Source organism: Pristis pectinata, chromosome 9 (assembly GCF_009764475.1).
Source record: "Pristis pectinata isolate sPriPec2 chromosome 9, sPriPec2.1.pri, whole genome shotgun sequence".
Taxonomy (NCBI): domain Eukaryota; kingdom Metazoa; phylum Chordata; class Chondrichthyes; order Rhinopristiformes; family Pristidae; genus Pristis; species Pristis pectinata.
Window position 1 is genome coordinate 43,309,353 of NC_067413.1, and position 13,995 is coordinate 43,323,347.

Here is a 13,995-nt window from a genome sequence, read left to right on the forward strand (position 1 = left end):
TTGGAAAAAGAACAGAAAAAAAATTGACAATAAATTCACTTTAAATCCCAGTTTAAAAAAAACTTCTCTTATTACTTATTAAAGGTCAATGACCCCATTCAGATGAATGGCACTGTGCTAGATGTACCACCTATGGCTGGTGTGAAGCCAAGGGGCCAGATATGAAGTGTATCTTTCCCTTCAGCTCTGTAAATTGTGGAGTGTCCCGAAACTCACTAGTAGCTGCAGCAGAGTGGAGAGCATTCGAATATTCCTATATCTGATCCCCCGTACACCGCAATATGTAGGTATGGAAGTCTGGAACCTGCTGATGTATGCACTGCAGCTGGTCACTGGTTCTTTACAGGACCACTTAGCTAGCCATCAGCATGATCCTGCCCATTGCTTTTCATGGTCTCTGTCCCAAAGTGTTTTTCAGACTCTGAAATGTTTTATTATAGGAGGTACAGTAAGCAATTTGCACTCCTGCAGTCATGAAATAAATTGAGTACGTATCTGGTCACGTAGATTGAACAAGGAATGTTGATCGGGACATCAGAGAATTCCACTGCTGTTCTTCAGATAATGCCATGATATCTTTTATGTCCACCTCAGAGGGCTGAGGAGACTTTGAATTTATGCCTCATCTTGAAAAGCCAGTTGCAGAACTGTAAGGTCAACAGAAGTTTTGAATTTTGAATCTGAGACTTGTTAGCTTTTAATTTCTCTAGCACTTTTTCTTTAGTAATTAATGGCATTACTTTTTACATAGAAGCATTATTTGCTTCTTACATTGCCCATCTTTAATCTTCAGACATTGTAAGCTACTTTGAATCTTAACTTTGGCCACAACTGATGTTTCAAAATCCAATTTTTATTTAATCTGAGCTAAAAACAGAAAATGCAAGAAATGTTCAACAGGTCACACAGCATCTGCAAGGAGAAGTGGAGTTAATGTTTCAGCTCAAAGACCTTTCATCATATTGCTGCAGTTACTGATCTTGGCAAGCTCAGCACAGCTATATTAAATTAGAATCACATACACAGAAGGAGACTTTGTAGCGCATTGGATATGTGCTGGTATAATGAAAAAGCTGTCCAGTTTATCCTGTCCCTTTGCATGTTTCCCATTATCCTATAAGTTCTTCCTTTTTAAGTAGAGTCCTAATTTCCATTTCAGATGTTATGAAATTCTGTGGCATGGACCAGTTGCAAAAGGTCTGTCCAGCCCTATCCCTCCATTCCAGCACTAGATCTGTGGCCCTGCAGGTCATGGCTCTTGAGGTGTATGTCTGAATCTGTTATAAATTTGATGAGAGTTTCTGCCTCTACCACCCTTTCAAACAGAAGTTTCAGGCTCCCACCACACTCTTGTTGCAAATATTTTTCTCTCATTCCCCCTCTAATTCATATTACTTCATAATTCTTCATATATGACCCTTTTGTTTTTCTGCCTAACCAACCAGACCACCTATATCTTCCTGCAATATAAAGCTTTTCTCCTCACTGTCGACCATTGGCTATTTATCCTGGCAAACCACTTTTTATTGAGATCCATTCATTTAGATTGAAATCGTCAATGTATATTATGAAAAGCAAGTGAGCTCTCTTTGCAGCTCAAATGATGGCAGCCTTCCAGTCACAAATTTCCATCCAGTGCTTCTTGCCACTGAGCTAGTTTTGGATCCGATTTGCTATTTTCCCTTGGATCTCATGGGCTTTTAAGCTCCATTATTCTTAGACTGAATATGTAATTTTTGCTCAGTGTGGATGTTTTATCGTGGAGTCTTCTGCTGATGTGCTTGGTGTAAAATTGTAAGGATTCTATAAATCTGCATGGAGTAAAATTTCTCTACATCAGGATGTTGCCCTTGGGAATAAAAAGATGTAATTCATGGATTTTTCTATCAGGAAACCCTTATGACAGTGTCAATGGCATACTCTGTGAGGTGGGATGTGCTGCAAAGAAAAACTATTTACATTTCATGGTTTGAAACATCTGGCAAAGTTCCAGAAAGTATTCCTCACTGAGTATTGTTCACTGGTACCCCAATTCATTTATCCATTTTCCCTGTGCTGATGCAAAGCAAAGCCTAGATCACATTTTCCATTTGTAAGGAAAAGATAACACCTCTTACCAAATTTGGCTAAAGGTCTAAGAACTTGATGTGCAATCAAGAGACCAGTTTCCAAGGAATATTTGACTTTAAAAATAGTTCCCTTTCAGTGTAAGTATTGTGTTTAAAAGTTTAAACTGCTAGAGTAAGGTTTTACACTTGAAACAACTTAGCCTTGCAAAGTTATCTTGGCTCCAATCAGCAAAGAAAGGATCTAATTTTTAAGAATCGGTGAATTAAACATGACTCATTTACCCAAGGGAAAAGTTAAAGCTACAGTAACTGCTTTCTCAGGCTATAGTGGAGGCTTGCATGGATGGTAGAGCTTATTGCTGTTGCTATTTTAACAGTGCAAATGGTCTGTTTTGAATGCTCAGTCATCATAGTTTAAACTATCCTGTTGAGAGTACTGGGGTTTCATGATCTCTTGGACAGTTCAATGGGGGTTTCATGATCACCAGTATTCAATTGGAGCCAGGAGACCAGTCAGGCTTTTCAAATTACCTAGCTGCATTTTTCTGATTTAATGTTAGACAATGCAGTCTGATCCTACAAGCTCCACAGTATGCAGAACTACACCATTAGTGCATAATGCTCAGTTAATCTGTTTACAGCTGTGTTAAATGAGGTGTCAGAATTAGTCAAGACACTTGGGATAGTGGTAGGAGATCTTTTATGTCCAACCGAGAGCAAATGGTTTATCTGTCAGTGCAGCATTTCTTCAGTACCATGCTGCATCAGTGACCTCGATTTTTAAACACAGCTAAACCCACAAATCTCTGACTGTGAGGCAAGTGCTGCTTACGAAACCATGGCTGACACTCAGTGACATTACATCCTATATATTAAAATATCTCAGTTGCATTTAATTAATATTCATAATTTTTAAACTTTTTTCACTTTTGGGATCTGCATGTTCCTGGCTAGGCCAACATTGATTGCTCATTCCTAATTGCACTTAAAGTAGTAACAAGAAATAAACAGTGGTTTTAAAAGCTTCTTCAAATAAAACTCCTGGTTTTGGAAGGTATTGTTGGAGTACCCCTTGCAAGTATCGGCAAGTCTGATATGCTGAAAGGATGTTTAAAAGTTTTTTAGTTTAATTCTGAGCAATTAATGTGTTCATCTGGTACTATCCAACCTATTTTGGGAAATATCCATCATTCTTTTTCAAGTCCATTCAATGCACTTTTAAGATTAACCATAACACTAGTTTTAACAAAAGCATACAGTGAGATTAAAAACTTCTACCTTTTTAATGCAAATTATTTTGGGTGTGAGTTTTTGTTTTCTGATGTCAGTGATTGCTCATTACAATTCTATGTAATTTGTAGGTATTTGATGTGGCTTACTGCTGTTTTTTTTCTGCACTTGCTCTATTCAGGGAATTAGATTCTTATTTTTGGAAACGCCATTACCATTAGTGCTATGCTGTGGAATTTGTACATCCCTTGTAAATGTGTGGCATTCAGCCAAATAATCAGTATGTAATAAACTGAGGAAAAATTTTGGAATCTTCACAAAACCTAAAGTTTTAGCAAGCTATATAATAGTAAACAAATATTACTGCCCGATAAAATAGTTTCTCCAAAATGCAGAAAAAGGAATTAAAGACATTTTAATCATGGAAGTATTTTGTTTTAAAGTGATTGTTGTTGATGAATATGTGCTGTTCTGTTTATTGAAAGATGGTGACATTGACTTTATCCTGGCCCCCGCTGTTGGATCTCTTACCACAGCAGCGTCTGGCACTGGACAGGGACCAAGCACATCTACCATACCAGGTGAAGATTTAAGATTTTTTTTCAACAAGTTTTCTACCTCTTCCTGCAGATTTTGACAACTTTTGAGGTTGTCTTGTCCAAATAACAGTTCTTATTGTGTGATCCTTTACAAGCGTTAGCAAGAATGAAAAAGGTGCATGAAAAGTTTGCTGGAGTGCATTTTTAGCAAGTGTCAATAGGTTGTATTTAGGAATGAAATCTTTTGTAATTTTAACCTCAGCTTACCCTACAGCACCTCCTGAGCCAAAGCTGGTGCATGGAAACATACACCTGCCATACTTGAAAGTGAATTGCTGTTCCTCCATCATTGATCTACATTCTGGAGCTCCCTGCCCAGCAGCACCATGGAAATACTTCTACCAGAAGGTCCACTAAATTTCAAGACGGCTGCTCATTCACACCTATTCACAGACAATTCAGAAGATTCATAAATGCTGGCCTCACTTGTGATGCCACATTCTAATTTCAGAAGTAGTTATCTAAAGTAATCCTTTACCCATGAGAGACCAAGACCATGTTGGGAGCCCACAGCTGCTTTGCAGTATTAGAGAATCATCATGTGGGCTGTATCAATTCAAAGCAGAGTCAGCAGCATCCATTCAATGAATATAAGGGATGGGCTAACGATGCTGGTCTTGTCAGTGATAACTGTATATATAAAAACAATAAATTGGGTTAATCCTTAACAGTGGAGCCTTTGTAGGGGATGGAGAAGTTGGTGCTTGCGGCAAATTTGCTTTATATTTATTAAATAATAGGCTTCAAATTTCCTGTTCCAATGTCCTTTGCAAATTATTTTTATCGTTTGTATATTATTCCCACAGTGTATTTTAATATGTGTAGTATGCTTGTATAATAAATATACTTAATTTGAAATGTGACCAAGTGAGAGATTTCAAATCTGTGTATCATTTAAGTTGGAGGAAACTTAAGACCATTTGAGTACTCCTGAGAGTCTGTACATGGTTCCTTTCTAACTCCAGGCACAATGCAAGTATTCTTTAGCATCATGATTGTTGCCTCAATGGCATTGCCAGATTTAAGATGTAGAACCTGGGTCCTTCGTGATTGAAATGATTCAGCCACTTTATTAGCCACCAATACGGATTACAATACCTGTCATGGTGGCAGAAACTGAATCATTCTGAAGCTGGAAAATAGAAATTAGATTGGCATGTGAGACAATATTATTTTGAGGTCCATGTAAAAGGAGTTGAAGACTGTGACAAACAAAATTGCTCAACTAAGTGTGGCATCAACTCAACAGGCTGGCTGGTGGTCTCATTTGCCACAACAGTTCTGATTCAAGAACACTTTTCAGTCTAAGTTAATATTAGCTTTTCTCTTACCGTTCAAGAAGGCAGGGTATCAACACTGAAATGATTACATGTGATGCAGTCTGAAACAGTGCCCAGTTACATGCAATGAGGCACGTTGACACACCATGGCAGTACAATCAGTCAAGAGCCCTAGCCCCCATCTGTCCTGTCCCCCACTCTCTTGTCACTATTTCATTGGAGTGGACAAAGTTTTCATTTTCTTCAACTTTGTCAGCTATCTATAAACTATTGTCTTAATCAATTTTACAAATAAAAGTAAATATGATGGCTGATGTCTGAATAACGTTACTTCATAGGAATGGAGTGTGGTTTATTTAAGCAAAGCAGAATTTCTCTCTAATCCAGAAGATAAAAATCAGACTAAGCAATTCACTAACTACTTCCTCAAATTAAAGGTTGAGGCTGAATGTATAAAACGTAAAATTTTTTTATTATTTGTGAAATATAATTGCAAAACTATTGGTATATTTTTAACATTACAATGAAGCACCTCGACATTACCAAGGCATTGTAATCAGTCAAGAGCCCCACTTCCATCTGTCCTGTCCCCCCACCATCTTGTTGGGAAATAGTGTAGAGTTCCTTTTAGTTCTCAAGGTAATTTGTAATCATAATATGGAGAATAAACAATGGCTGAATAGGTTGTTTCTGTGGTGTAGCTTTTGTACTTGGTTTTTATAGTAATCTCGTGATTTATTTAGTGCTTGCATATATTCCTGGTGACTAAGAACCCTGTTGAATTTGGTCAGCGGGCACTCATCTGCAGTTTAGATCTGTAATTTGGAAATATTGCTTCTAAGTCCTTATGGGCTACAAGCTGTTCATTACTAGTACCATTTTTAAAATCTTGACACCAATAGCTGAATGAGTAATCCTTGGGTTACCACATCTATAGAACACGCATAATTGTTTATTGATTTTTCCCTTATTAACATTACTGAGATGCCGATAGATCTTTATTCCATCGGCTAGCTCCAACTTTTGTTGTTCCATGTTATGAACAAGTTTATTCCTTTCTCCATAAGGTGGCCTGTTGGTTTGAATTTTAAGACTATATATTGTGCATAAAGCATCGTATTGTACGAAAAAATGTGTAAAAGCGCACTTTTCATCTACTTAAATATATTTGTTTGCCTAGGTCCTTCAGCTGAGCCACCTGTTGTGGAGTTAAAGGACAGAAAAGCTAATGCTCACCTAATCTTAAAATTACTTTGTGAAAGTGTGGTATTGCGACCTTATCTTCGAGAATTACTTTCAGCCAAGTAAGTGAGGTGCACTATTAAAATATCTCTTGCAACAAATCTAAATGGAAATAAGCTAATTACAGAATTCTTTTGGCAGGTCTGCATCAACTATAAGCAGTGTGATACTCCTGAAGCATTAGATTGGACACTAGGCATTAAGATTGGGAGCTTATCCAATTGCAGTTACATGGTATAATAGAGTCAGTCAGGGGGCAATGTTTAAATGTGCATAGTAACTTCCTAAATCAGCATGAAGAACCTGTGGGCATTTCTTTTCTCTCAGCATTTTTTTGGGTAATCTGTAACTGAATCCACCAAATTTTGTGAGGAAATGACTTCAGTTTTGCAATGAAAGCTTATGTATCTTGTAAATTTCATTCTGGAGAATCTCTTATAGTTAAAATCTTTGTGGTCCCATTTTTTTTAAACTTAATTCAAGATTGGTTCAAGAAGCTAACGGGAACAACTGTTCCTTAGTCATGGTGGTACAGTAGTAAATTGCATTCTCTGTTTCTAAAAGGTGGTGATTCCAAGCGAATTAGTCATATTTTAAATACATTATCAATTGTAAATCAAAATCTGCTTTATTGTTCATCTTATGCATTTTCAGGGATGCTAGAGGAATGACACCTTTTATGCTTGCTGTTGGTGGAAGAGCTTATCCAGCTGCAATAACTATTCTAGAAACAGCTCAGAAAATAGCCAAAGGTAACTATCATTTGAGGAGAATGTAAAGAATTCCATGTTGTATTTTTCTATAACTCTATGAATAATGAGGTGGTGATTCATGAATTCATCGTCAAGTTGTGAAACCTTGGTTTTATGCAGTCTTTTCACATGTGGAAAAGGCTTAATCCCCACAAGCAGGTATACAGGATTTTAAAGAACATCCCTGATGCAAACAGGAATAATGGTATTCCTGTTAAGGCTAAAGTTATCCTTGATGTTGGATTTGTCTGGAACAGGAAGCTTTTCCAAAGATTACTTGAATCATGGATTGATATTGCATTTGAGATTTGTAAAGCAGACCCCTTCTATTTCAGCTTTTGTGGACAAAATCTCTGAAACATTTTCATGGCAAAATTGCAGCAGCTAGATGGTTTCCTAGTATCTTGGAAATGAAGCCATTCAGTCATGGCCTGGTTGATATACTTGTGATGTTTTCCAGGATGACTGTTGCTGAATTTCAAGAATCCTGTTGATAGGGAACTTTCTACTAGCTTTTCAAAGAATCTGATTTTCAAAGTGCATTGTAAATCATTCCAGAGCTAAAGAGAGCCAAAAGTGTCAGACGAGAGGCAAAAGAAATTCAAGCTGATGGAGTAGTGAAAATCACCCTTAACTTTTTTTTAAAAGCTACAAAACCTGTGGGCTTTCAGATGATGTAACTTGGCCCCCAGCTAAGCAGATGTGGTAAACCAGGCTCTGGCCAACTAGTAGACCATTGCAAGAGTGCCATCACAATCATTTTGAAGCCTTATTCTTTAAAGGTTTAATGAGTGGAGTGTCCAAAAATCAACTAGGGAGATTATTAGCCAAGAGTACTCTTCTTTGTTGGTAAGTATGTTAATAGATTTATTTGATTAATTTTTGATCCTGAATAGTGATCTGTATTTCAATGCTCTTAAAACCCATCAGCTAAGTTCTTGGCTATCTGGTTTTTGTTTGGAGGTCAAATCGATTATTTGCTATAGTTGCTTGAACAGTACCAGAAATCTAGGCACATGACATCTGCTTGCCCATGTAATGATGCAGAGGAAACAAAAGTATAAAATTGTTATTGACTGAGATTTTTTCAGCTGGTTCTGATAATTGGATTTAGTTGGCTGTCAGGGCCACGCATTAAACCATTTGCATATTAGTGTCTTGTTGAATTTGGGTACAACTTTTCAACGTGCTTTATTTTGCATCCTTCCTCCAGCTTGTAGTGATTTTTGCTGTTTGGTTGCTTCCAATGAATTCTATAATTTTTTTTCCCCCCTCAGGTGATGTCTCGGGTGAAAAGGAAGAGGATATATTTATGAGCATGATTTGTCCACCAGGTACAAATCCAGATGACTCCCCATTATATGTCCTGTGCTGCAATGATACTTGCAGTTTTACCTGGACTGGAGCAGAGCACATTAACCAGGTACTTTGAAGAGATACATTCGATTTCTATGAATACTGCAGATTAAAATCAAAATTTGATTTGATCAACAAATCAGCAATGCATACTATGTGCTTTTAGTTGTATTACTCTCGAGTCCAAGGTGCTCCATTCTGCTTTATTACCTTGCTTCCTTACGTGCCTAATTGTGCTATAGGAGATATCAAAAGCTTGTAATTGCACCGTGGACCTTTTTGTTCACCCAACATTCTTAGTTGTGAAGGCTCTTTCTCATTTAATCTTCCTCACCCATGGCAATCTTTAGCTTTATCTTTTAGTCATTGTTGCATGATTTGTTTTGGCACTGTAGCCCCCCAGAAGTCTGATCCTCAAACTGTGGCCTTTTGTGCATCTCCCTACTTAAATCTTGTTGGCACTAGAAATATCAGGATTAGGCTTTATTTGAACCTGCCGCACCATTCATTAATATATTTCCCCTAGCTGATGTGTCGAGGAGCAGCAGCCATCATCTCAAAATAGGGGTCAATGATTTGGACAAAAATGAGAAGAAATTGTCTTCCCCAAGAGGGTTCTGAATCTTTGGTGTTTTCTACCCAAGAGAGCTGGGAGATTTCATCACTGAGTATGTTCTGGACAGAGATCTATACATTCTTTAGTAGTAAAGGAATTGAAGGATATGAGGAAAAGACAAGGAAATGATTGAAGATAGAAGGTCAGCCATAATCTCATCAAATAGCAGAGCAGGTGCGAGGGCCCAGATGGGCCTGCTCCTGTTATGTTTTTAGATCATGGCTGATCCTGTATCTTAATTTCACTTATTTGATCCCTGTATCCCTCAATTCCCTTGGTGTCCAGAACTTAATTTATCTGAATGTTCTCAACCTCTTAACATCCCCGGCCCTCTGGCATGCGGAATTCCAAAGATTTATAAATTACTTGTTTCAATCCTGAATGTGTGACTGTTCCCTGGTTCCTGACTCACTAGCTGGAGGAAACAGCTTTGGCATCAATCCCTTTTTGGATTCTTCTTGTATTTCAGTGTAATCATCTGTGTTCTAAATTCCACTGAAAATAAGCCAGTTTCTCCTCAAATGATAACCCTTCTTTCTCCTCCTCCACCTCCATCCCAGGAATCAGTTTAAAGAAAATGCACTGCAACCTTCAATAGTAATTAAAGATACTAAGTACTGTAACTGAGGTTTGCACTCCAAAACCTTTTTATTTATTTGGGCTTTGTGATCATTATTGATGAGGCCACTTAATGCCTATCCTAATTTTCTTTGGCAAGTGGTAGAGCTCTTTCTCAGAGTGCCATTTGGCAGCAAATTCCAGGATGTATACTCTGAAAGAGAAAAGGTGATTGTTTTCAAGTTACGATGCACTTAACAAGTAGAGGAACCTAAAGCAACAATCACGGAAATACTTTCTTTAGTTCATCTCTCTTGCAATAAGAAGATGCACATATCGTTTGTCTTCCAAATTGCCTGCTGTATTACTTGAATTTCTGCATTTAATGAATTAGATGTTACTGTACACCAACACTTTTTACAGCCTTAAATTAGTTTCTATTCTATGAAAGTGAATAACTTGAATTTGCTGTTTTAGCACACAGAGCATTTATTGTTCTGTACTTTTTTTTTCAAAATATAGCACTAATCTATTATTACCATCGCTTAGTGCATTCAAGTTATACCAATGCTTTGCACTAAATTTTGTGCAGGATATTTTTGAATGTCGAACATGTGGATTATTGGAGTCTCTGTGTTGCTGTACAGAATGTGCAAGAGTATGTCACAAAGGGCACGATTGCAAGTGAGTAACTAGGTTTTAAACTACGGAATGTTATTGACCAAACCCAAAGCAATTTAAGTTTATGCACTCTTCTGGTGGGGGGAGGGGGATGTTGGACTGAGACAAAGCTAGTTACATTTTGGCAATCCACAGACGTATTCCTCCCAGGGATATTTAATCATTTGTATGGGAGATGTGAGCACTTTTGAGTTCACTTGTTAAGTTTCAGTCTCTAATATGAGCAAGGTAACATCTAACGATGGGGTAAAATTTGGACATGGCTCTGTTCTCCAATGATGCTGTGTGTTTTAGTTGCCATACCACTTTTAATTTGGTCTTTGGCTATTGTATCACTAGATCTGGCCAGCCAACTTTCTTGTTAATTGGTTGCAATGTTAGTTGTGTGCTTTTCAAGGATTTAGAGTCTCGTGGTACTTAAAATACGATGAACTTTTATGTACAACTCCTTCAGGTTGAAGAGGACCTCCCCTACTGCATATTGTGATTGCTGGGAAAAGTGCAAGTGCAAAACATTGATTGCGGGACAGAAATCTGCACGTCTTGATTTGCTGTATAGACTCCTTACCACAACCAATCTTGTGACTTTGCCAAATAGCAGGCAAGTATCTAGAATGACAGTTTCTGCAAATAGATTTAAAGCAAATGGTAGTTCCATTTGTGACAATATATGAAAGTTTATTGCATGCTACTGACGTTATATATTAACCATCCAAAACTTGTGAAACTTATCAGCATTAATTCATAATTAAGATTTGTGTTTGAGAAACTTGTAATCATCTGAAATATGGAATATACAACTTTTCTCAAAACATGATTGGAACAAAAATATAAGTGCTTATTTGGGTAATCACTTCATTTATTTATGTTCCAGTTTAGTTTGTTTTCTGTTTTAACTGCCAGTTTTAAAAATAGTTAGCTTGACAACTGTGGTAAGCGCCCTCTCACAGACCTTCCCTCTGTTCTCTCGCACTCTACAAGTTAAGATGCTTTTCTTCTCACTTTTCCAGTTCTGGTGAAGGCTCCTTAACCTGAAATGGTGACACACTCTCCCCACTGATTCTTCTTGATTTCCTGGGTGTTTCCCACATGCTCTGTTTTTGTTTGTCGAACCCATGTTTTACACTTCTGTGGTCAGCTAAAATGAGGCCTCTGCACTAACTTTTCTGAATTAATCACACTTGCTTTGGGGGGGGAAAAAAATACACTATATATCATGAACTTGCACAGAGGTCAACGTTTGTTCTGTTTTACAAACTTACAAGCTCCAAATAGGGTCCAGTAGTGGCGACTGACTTGCTAGAAAATGATTCTTACAGCAAGAAAATCCTCCCTCGACGTTTCACATGGATTTCTACTTCAGTTTCCTCTGAGAACTCTAGCATCAGAGCATCACGCGCAGTATGGGACAGGTCTCAAATACAATCAAAACAAGTAGCAGCAGTCAGGCTCTATTTGGCTTGGGGAAATAGTGACTGGCTCCTCTGGAACTTGCTGTTTCTATTACAATAACAAAACCAAGTTTTTTGAACTCCTGAAATAGTTCCTCTCCTCTAATGTCACTGCTGTTAGCTCATTAACTATCAAAATTCCAGTGCCCACAATATTTTAGTTTGTTTGCTTCTGAACTAAAGGACACAGAATTGCTTGAAGCTGATTCGGAGCATTAAATCTCTCGCAAATAGTTCTTTTAAATGTAAAGACTGTCAGTTTTGGAGTGAGTGCACCATCTTTCTTAAAAAAAAGTAGTTTTTCAAGAACATGAACACTTAAATTTGAGATAGATTTAGGCTGAAAAGGGAATGCAAAAATTAGAAAGTAAAACTAACTTTTTAACCCTGTCATGAAGTCTTTCAATGTGACTTTGTCACAAGTTTTTTGTCTTGGCGCACTGAAATATTTCTGCTACTTGTCCTTAGTTCCTTCCTCAATTCACAAATTCCATCTAAGTGTTAAAATCTTTACAGGGGTGAACATCTGCTGTTGTTTCTAGTGCAAACTGTTGCTAGACAAACTGTAGAACATTGTCAGTATCGTCCACCACGAATAAGAGAGGATAGAAACCGGAAGACTGCAAATGTTGAAGGTTAGTATAACTTTTGAAGACTACTTCTAGGATTAAAGTACAGGATTGTGAGACATCCACTGCACTTTGGGAGCTGATTGTAGTGTGTGTATGAAATTATCCAGGTTGTATAACACATTAAATCAAAAGTTAGTCAATTAAAATTTAATGTACCATTTGAGCAATTTTATTTCATTTGATTTGTGGATATATTCCAGATGCCGCATTGACATTAAGGAATTAGTTATTTCCATAGCTTGTTAGAAGAAAGTAGAAGGGATTTTAAAACCTTATAAGGCAGCTGCCATATGACATAATGTGACTAAGTATGAGTCAAATCATTGGTTCAGCCTATGCCTCTCACTTGACCATGCTCATTCCCACATTATTCCCACTGTTGCACTAATTGTTTGCGGCCTTAGAGATCATATCGAATTCCAGGCCTTGCACAGCAATCCTGCAAAGTGGAGCTGTCTGGGAGCAGTGACTCAGCCTTGAGTGGTAGATCCTGTTACTGTCAAATGACATTGTGAAAGACTACATTTGTTTTGAAATTACAAACATTGGGCCTGAGCGCACCAGATCTGGCTCTCACTTTGAAGTTGCCTTGCATTATTAGCTTAGTAGCTGCGCCCACCTTTTGTGGCTGCAGGCCACCCAAGATCTTGAGGTTTGCAGCAGCCAGGCTTTATGCCCTAGAGGTCTTTTCAGTTTCCAAATATCTCTCTCAAACTCAAGCAATTAGAATCAGTTTAAAGAAATTAGTGAATTGAGTTATTTTATTAACTGACATAAATTTATTGAAACAATTGTTGGGGGTGGGTGGGGGGGGGAGTTGCCTTCATTTAACTTATTGAAGGAAGCCAGTGACTTTGGTTGAAGGAAGCCAGTGCAGTGGTCGCATCAGTGCATTCAGTACTTCTATACTGGCATGTGTACTACCTCCAGCCAGGATTTTCTGTAGATCCTTTGGCTAGCCATCAGTGTGAACAAGTACATTAGCATGTTTTTTTTGGGGGGGGGGGGGCTGGGGTGGATTTATTTGCACTTGTCTTTTTAGTCCGGGTTAGTAACCGGATCAGATCATTGGAATTATACTATGTACATCGGAAATGACAGGCATAAAGCTGAGGGTCTAGATAAGAAGGGTACTGAGCCATTTGGCTCACTTGACTAAACTCACTGCTGAGTCTGGCAGTGAAATAGAAGACTGGATGTGCTGATATCTGATCTCCAGTACATTCCTGACCTCTGTGCTGTATTACACTGGTCTAGAAGTCAACCATGATGATCACTGAACTGGCAGAAATTTTTCCATCCTATTATGCTTTGCAATAGTCAACATTTAAAACACTAAAACCTTTGAAGGACTTGGAGATTATTTTAGTGACCGTTAAACTAACCAGCATCGATATTCCTTTATTCTCATTTGGGAGATAGTGTCAGCTCTCAAAATCTAGTGCTAGCATAGCAAGTTAAACCTTTAATTATCAAGAAATACTCAGATTACTTGCTGCATGAATAACCCTTCTCCATCAACTTCATAC

The 13,995-nt window shown here is 37.8% G+C and overlaps 1 protein-coding gene across 9 annotated transcripts in view; it reads left to right on the top strand.

The window, feature by feature from the left end:
• The window catches only part of ubr5 (ubiquitin protein ligase E3 component n-recognin 5), a 134,337-nt gene that overhangs the window by 81,642 nt on the left and 38,700 nt on the right, over positions 1-13,995 (top strand). For all 9 annotated transcript variants that reach the window (XM_052022852.1, XM_052022853.1, XM_052022858.1 and 6 more), the window contains 7 exons: positions 3,785-3,880; positions 6,359-6,482; positions 7,075-7,172; positions 8,450-8,595; positions 10,295-10,386; positions 10,838-10,984; positions 12,351-12,469. In XM_052022852.1, coding sequence (XP_051878812.1) covers positions 3,785-3,880; positions 6,359-6,482; positions 7,075-7,172; positions 8,450-8,595; positions 10,295-10,386; positions 10,838-10,984; positions 12,351-12,469 — 822 coding nt within the window. The remainder of the gene's footprint in view (positions 1-3,784; positions 3,881-6,358; positions 6,483-7,074; positions 7,173-8,449; positions 8,596-10,294; positions 10,387-10,837; positions 10,985-12,350; positions 12,470-13,995) is intronic.